The sequence below is a fragment of the Plectropomus leopardus genome, chromosome 2 (genome assembly GCF_008729295.1).
Source record: "Plectropomus leopardus isolate mb chromosome 2, YSFRI_Pleo_2.0, whole genome shotgun sequence".
In the NCBI taxonomy this organism is placed as follows: Eukaryota; Metazoa; Chordata; class Actinopteri; order Perciformes; family Serranidae; genus Plectropomus; species Plectropomus leopardus.
Window position 1 is genome coordinate 4,738,973 of NC_056464.1, and position 7,524 is coordinate 4,746,496.

The 7,524-nt window shown below is 44.7% G+C and overlaps 1 protein-coding gene across 1 annotated transcript in view; it reads right to left on the reverse strand.

Moving 5' to 3' along the window:
• The window catches only part of ptprga (protein tyrosine phosphatase receptor type Ga), a 517,840-nt gene extending 510,882 nt beyond the window's left edge, over positions 1–6,958 (reverse strand). Inside the window, exon 1 of the mRNA XM_042498811.1 lies at positions 6,303–6,958. Coding sequence (XP_042354745.1) covers positions 6,303–6,396 — 94 coding nt within the window. The 5' untranslated portion in view covers positions 6,397–6,958. The remainder of the gene's footprint in view (positions 1–6,302) is intronic.
• Positions 6,959–7,524: the final 566 nt, after the last annotated feature.

Here is a 7,524-nt window from a genome sequence, read left to right on the forward strand (position 1 = left end):
GAAGAGAGTGAGAAAAGTGGAGAGAGATGGGAAGGAAGGAAGGAAGGAAGGAAGGAAGGAAGGAAGGGCGGGGGGTTGATGCTGTTGCAAAACGGCTCTCACAAGCCTGACTGAGCTAAAATTCGGGAGGCACCTTCCCAGAAAATGATAGGGGAACACCCCCCTCCTTTTCTCCAAATAATCCAGCAGTGGACTTGATTAAAACAATGAAGTGGAACAATGGAGACGGAGAGATAAGAGAAAAAAAAAGAAGAAGAAGAAGAAGAAGCTGGGTGGCGGTTTGAAGAGTGCGCCTTATTTTCAGCAGCCCATTAAGTCTGAGAGAAACGGGGAGCGGCTTGAGGAGAAGGCCAGACAGCTCCATCTTTCCCAGCATTCTCCTTTTTCAAGCTGCACCGTGGGGCATATGAATTTATATATATATATATATAAAAAACGATGAGAAACAGATTAAAAACCTAACAGGCACGCTCAGCTGAGCGGAAACGCTGATCGAAAAACAAAATACGGCGCCATGCTCGGCTCCACTCGTCGCGAGATATCATTAGCACCTCTGCACTTAATATCATCATTACTATTGTTATCATTATCAGACCTATTTATCTTTAGTTTCCCCCTTTGTGCAACAAAACAGCATCATTTCCTGCGAAAAAATCAATAGCACAACAGAAAGGATGTTTTCTTTTTTCCTCCATTTATCTGCTTACCGATCCCTCTATCTCTCCTCTGCTCTCTTTCCTAATGACAAGGCGGCAGCTACCAAAGCAGCATCCTACATGGATAGCTGCCACCCCTCCCGCCCCCACTGCATATATACACACACGCGGACAAACATGACACTGTATCTTTTAATCAATCTATTAAGGAAAGCCAGGACTGCGTTGACAGGCCCCCTCGCCGACTGATAAAGTGACCCGTGAGCCGACGTGCGAGCGTTTTTCTGGCCACAGCGGAGGCCAGATAATAGCTCGGTGAGCACTGAGATGATGATGATGATAATGTTGGCAACCGAGGGCCACGGAGCATATCCAATCCCTTCGCTAAATGTCAACCATCTCCCTGTATCGCTGCGACAAAAAGGCTCAGAGAAAAGGTTTGTGACACAGGGGCCCTGCTTAGAATGGTTAACAAACCGGCTTGTCTCTGGATTTAAGAGAAAAGGTGTATGCGCATACACACTCCAAGCACCAGCGGGAGGAAAGGAGGGTGAATTAAAAAGAAAAAAATGGTGGAGGAAGGAGACAGAGATAGATGGAAGGAGGGTCGGTGTGTTTGTGGGGGTGAGAAGATGTGCTAGCTCAGGCGCTTGTTGTGAGATTACAATGACTGTTCTGTTTTTCCTCCTAGCCAGGAGCGACAGGGCCCATTCATTTTTCGCAGCACAGAGCGACAGATTGAAGGCCAGACATCTCTTTCTTTGCTCTTCTGTCTCCTTCCTTTTTCTTTCTTTTTCTCCCTCTCCCTTGTGTGTTTGGTTAACCCAGGGCTGAAGTGCGGCGCGGTGACAGGGGCGTGATGCCTCGGCGCTGACACCGCACGCCGCAGACGAGGGGGGAAAAGGGAAAAGTGATGCTCTGTGTCAGCTAGCGGACGCCCCGCAGTGATGTTCAGAGCTTTCTGTCTCCCTTTAACAAAAAAAAAGAAGAAAAAAACAGATGTTTGCGTGGCTGCAAACCGGCCATTATGTGGGCGACTAGGGGGCGTGTTGGCAGCGGTGGGGTCACTCGTGCATGACTCGACAGCGCTGCACAATCTCTGTTGTATTTCTAACGGCACTTCTCGGCTGAATCATGGCGGGTGTTGCTCCGCAGCGAGGTATGACTTTATGAAGGTGGACTCTGGAGTAAACAGTGTACTCTACTCTTAGAAAGCTCGAAGGATGAAGCGCTGCTACCCAGAAACTGAGGGTTGGAACCGAGGCCGTAATTGCGGGCGTCATAGCCTCCCTGCTGAGGAAATCACAGGGAATTGCTTCAAAGATGAGCTGTACGCTTTATGGATCAGCAGGAAAACACAAACCCGCATATACATGGAGGGAGATAAATCACTGGTTCTCAGATGGCTTCTATTTGCATTTCCTTGAGCTTTTTTTTTGACGTGTATGTTATGCAAATTCTAAAGCAAGTGGGGATTTTTTACCACATTTCAGTCCAGTTGGTCAAATTAACAAAACATACAATGATGCCATTTCAAACACTACATGCAGACTTTGATAACCGTTTTCCTTTCCTTTTTTTAAACATTTATGTAATGCAAATCTTAAAACAAGAGGGAATTCTTCACCACGTTTGGTTGGTTAAATACACAAAACACACAATGATGCCATTAAAAACTTTGAAACCTGGAGTGACATTACTTTACTTGTGCTTCTTTCAGACTCTTCTCACAAGTATTTAACCTTTGAACCCTGAGCAAATTGAGTTCTTTCAAAAACATGAGGAAAAAGGCAATGAGCAACTTGGTATGAAATGTTCCACAAATTAAAGAGATTAGAAGATTATAAAAAAAAGCTAGGGGGAAAAAAGAAATGTAAATATTTTACATTATTTTACAAAATTCTTATATATTTAAGACACTTTCCTCAGGTCATTTTCTCATTACCTTGTTTTTTAAACTGTCTTTTTCTCTTTTTTATTTCCTTTTTTTGACATTTTTTTCAAAACTAATTTTCAGGTAAATGTTTTGTGCTCATTGCCTTTTTCCCATGTTTTCAAAAAAATCCAGCCAATTTTCTCAGGTTTAAAAGGATTTAAAGACTACATGCTGACTTTCATGACCCTAACCCTAACTCTAACCCTAATGCTACTTAACAAGAGCCTCATTATCATTGGAGGCCGATATGATATTAGAGAGAAGTAGGACTGAAAACATCACATCACGTTCCACCGTATCAATTATCTCCATTACAGGGCAGTACTGAATGTAAAGTTATGTAATCTTATTTGTAAATCTGTAATTGTGTATGTCATTTTCCTCAATTCTGTTTTTTTTCCTCTCATGACACTCATTTCCAATTTGATTTGTATGGGAAACAGGTTTTTGTTTTGTTTTCAGACTCGCAAAACAATTCAACACATAACCTGAAAGCCAATATTACAACACAACACAACTGAAAATCTTTTCACTTGACAATAAAGCAGAAAACTAGAAATGCTAAAATTGACTTCTTCTGAGTGTTTTTTTTTCCTTTCATGGCTGATTATACATCATCAGCCACCAAAGCCATCCACATTTGCATGTGGCCCATGGGTGACATGTTTTTTTACGGAAAGCCGATTTCGCCTTTCCCTGTGATTTTTTTTTTTTCACCCAAACCAATCTCCTGGATAAGAGCCTTATTAATAGAAAAGAAGAGCGGGAGCTGAAGGTAAGGGGAGCAGCGCTGAGAGCCTGCGGATGATGATACCCAGCAGGAGAGAAGCACACTCATCTCTGTTCCTACATCATCTGCCAGCACCGTGAACATGAACCGGCCACCTTGGGCTCGCTCTAAACCGGTATCATGACAACACGCCGTCGAGCCGAAGGAAGAAGGGAGGGAGGCAGGGGAGGGGAAAGAGGAGGTCAAGTAGAAAGAGACGGAGCGGGAGAGAGATTATCGATGTTCCACGTCCTGAGCCGTGGATTTGCCCTTCGGTGGCGATGCCCACTTGCCCAGAAATTCGTCATGTTGCTAAACAAGCTTAACATCATCCATCTGTCCTTTTCTTCACCCTATATTTCTCTATTTCCATAGTTTGCCTTTTGTTTTTCTCTTATTTTAGTATTGATTTGACATCAATGGAAAGGACAAAATGAAATGCAGCTAATTTTAACACGTGTCATTTTGCTATGAAACGCCCAATTTCCCCCTTGCAGTTTTTTTTTATTTGCTTAATTTTTAATCTGCACAACATTAATGAATATTTGTAACTGTTTTTTGAGCATCACACATCTGTTTGTTTCCTATCAACAAACACACTCAAACCAGACTGTTTTTACCTGCTAATGAGACGGTTTTTTTTCTGAAATTAAAAACGACTGCATCTTTACGAAAAAAAAAAAAAAGAGAGAGAAAAAAAGTGTTAATCCATTTGCTTTGACTCATCTCGGATATTTGGTCTGTGAAAAAAAACAGCTGGCTTCGTTTTTTCAGCATGGGGCGTAAGAAATTCTCAACCTGTGGGATGAACCAGTCTCTCCATCCTGCTGTCTGTCCCTCCATCCATCCATCCATCCATCCATCCATCCATCAGCACCATCCATCTCTCACAGCCGATCTCTCTTCCACTTTATTTCTCTCCGGGTTTGTGATCACACAAAATGCGTGATGATAAATAGAGAGGGGTGCAGGAGCTCGACACTGAGCCCCCGAATGTCTAACAAGAGATTCATTTCAAAAAGTGAAGTCTATCAATCAACCCTTGCCGAGTAAAAATACTGGGATGGATTTGTAAAAGCAGCGTCTGTGCTCAGTGGTCAACATCCTTTGCTTTCTGACTCAATCTCCTACTCTGTCTGTTTCAAGACATCTCTTAAGACTCATATAAGAGCTAATCTAGGCAAGCTGAAAAGTAGGCTAATACGGCCCCGACTAGCCGGCTCTGTGATAACGTGTCATATCTGTGCAGACAGCTTCGGCTGACAGCTCCAACGCGAGCCGGGTGAATTTTAACATCACAGTGGCCCCTCGGACTGGATTAACGAGCCCAAAACCAGGGGCCAGTGGAGTCATTAAAGAATTAGTGAAGGCTGTTTTGTTCATATTACGCACAGATTTGAGAGCAGAGCTGGGTGATACATCAACACGTTATCAAGTTCGGGTCGTGATACCCCGCTCGGACGGTGTCAGGAATTTTCTGTTATCATCATGTAAAAGGTTCCATTTGGAATTTGTCATTTTTTTTGAAGCTGTATTACATTTCAGAGCTTATCTGGTTGAGTCAAACCGACCTCTCCATCACTCTCAATCCACATTACACATTCTCTTTTTTTTTTTCTTGGGCGTAAATATCCTCTGAAAGCACCATTAGTCACGATGATTACATTTAGAGATATCTGATTGGACATATTGGGATTTTTTTGTCCAACATCGATTAATTCTATTGTTATTGATTCAAAGAGGAACTCCTTTGCAAAATATGATCACTATATACATGCACAAGACTTGATTTTAAAGCTGTGAGGTGGCTGAATATGAGAACATCAAACCTCCTGAATCCAACTCCAAGCTTCCATAGGGTTGGACAGCGTGTGTGAAATTCTTGGCTCTTTGTACAGCTGGAGGAATGGAGCCTATGTGGCCACCCCGGTCAAGGTCAAACATGATTTGTTGGATTTCTGTTCCAATTAGATACAACACATTTCTACTGTTTTCTGTGTGACAGTAAAAGCAACCGAAAAAAGGTTGTTGTTCCTCTTCATGTATGGGCCCCTGAGGGGCTTGAAGCCTTTCAAACCGGGGGCCCAGGAGTGATTGAACCGAAGCAGAGGGTTCCCTGTTTGCAAATGTGGGAAATCGTTCAATTGTGTTATATAACAGCTGGAGATTAGCCCAATTAGAGAAAGGAAGCAGTGTTTTCTCAGTCAGTCAGAGTGTTCCACAGCCATATGGAGATCTAGAGTCACATTTTGGAAGCCCCTTCGAGGGGTCTACATGACAATCCCAAACACAGACACGAGGTCTGCTTTCCCCCTCAGCACAGATTTGCAATTTTTGGGGGGGTTGTGTGTGCCTCCGAGTGTGTGAAGGGGCTTCACAGCCCTGCTGTCTTGCTCCAGGCGGTGAGATAACGGCTTTGGCGTACGCGCCGCCGGCTGACAAGGCATCACATCTTCCTCCTTTTATCTACCCATATCCCTGACCCAACTACCAGCCAACTACCATACCTGCTGCTCCTTAAATGGCACCCTATTATATCTTTTTTATCCTTAGTTTGCTATTTGAGTGGAAATATTTTAGAAAATGTGGCATTGGAGAGCTGGAGAGTTCCAGCAGAGGGGAGGAAGCAGGGGGAAACACGCTCCTGTGATGGAGATGTGCTTTTAATGGGGATGAGGAGGTTCAAACAGGTCACTCGGCTGCATACTAATTCTTTCGCTAAATGCCCTTTTTTGCGTCCCTAACAGTTTCCAGTCGGCGTACCGCTGCCGGGGAAGCGCGTCATGGCAAAAAAGGCACGAATATTTCCCAGCCGGTGACCCGTTACAGGATACCCAAATGAAGAGATGCATTTGACAGCGCAACACTGATAACCACATTCCTTCATTGACACGAGCACCAGAAAGAAGAACACAGTGTTTGACTTGTAGGGGAAACTTACCAGGATGACACTCGGCCCAGAGGAGCACGCAGGCAGGCAAAATGAGAGAGAAAATCCACCAGCAGCAACAACACGATTGCAGTAGCCTCCACATGGTAGTGATGTGCACGTCGACATGCAAACAATAAGCAGCAACAACTGTTGAGTTTCTCCCTTTTTTGCGGGCAAATCAGCGACGCCTTCGCTGCGTAAAAAGCAGCGCCGGAGACGCAGCGCAGACGGAGACTGGAGGCACCGTGGAGGGCGGAGAAATGTTTCTTTTTTTTCTTTTTTTTAGAGGTCCAGTAAAGAGTCTTTCCGTCCCAAAATCCCCCCGATGTCCCCGGATATGAGCATAACACTCGGATGCTGGTGGTTTTGGAGGAGCGTGGATGTGCAGCGAGGAGAGAGAGAAGAGAGGGAGAGAGAGAAGGAGGGAAAGCGGGTTAGAAAGGGGAGACTAGCAGCGGAGATTCACACAGCGCGGCGTCGCTCCTGCGGCTGCGGCGGTGGAGGCAGCGCTCGTCGGGCACACAGAGAGGGGAGAGTCGGTGTCGGTGATGGAGAGGCGCTGGAAGCTTTCCATTCCTCCGTCCATCCAGGAAATAGCGTGTGAGCCCAAGTCTGGCAGAGACTTTAAAACAGTCTTGAGGGGGGAGAGAGAGAGAGAGAGAGAAATAAAGAGAGAGAGAGAGCGAAAGCGAGAGAGAGAGAGAAAGACAGAGAGAGAGAGAGAGAGAGAGAGAGAGAGAGAGAGAGAGAGAGAGGTCATTCCTCCGGATCCTAGCGCCGGCTATAGAACGCACAGTCGCTCAGGATAAACGCATGCACATGTCCCATAATAATGGGTAATAATAGATATGTGCTCTCCAGGGGGCTTTTTGTTCATATTAAAGACTCCAAAATAGATCCACATTAGACAAAGCACTTCCGTTTCCAGCAGATTTTGTCCTAGAAGGAGCCCGCACTGGAAGCACTGTGTTTAGTGATCATTAATGAATCCTGTTGTAGCAACCAAAAGCATCAGTTAATACAATGCAAGGTGGAGAGGTCTGCATTTAATACAACCTAAATAATGCTGTGATGATGCCTCTCTGTCACTGTCAAGGCAAGAAATGTCTGTTTGCAGGGCCGGCACAAACCTTTTAGTGGCCCTGATCACAATTTGACCTCGGCCACTCTTCCCAACCCCTTCCTCTGTGTCAGCAAGGAGTCAGTTTGTAGTATAAAAAGAGAATTTAAA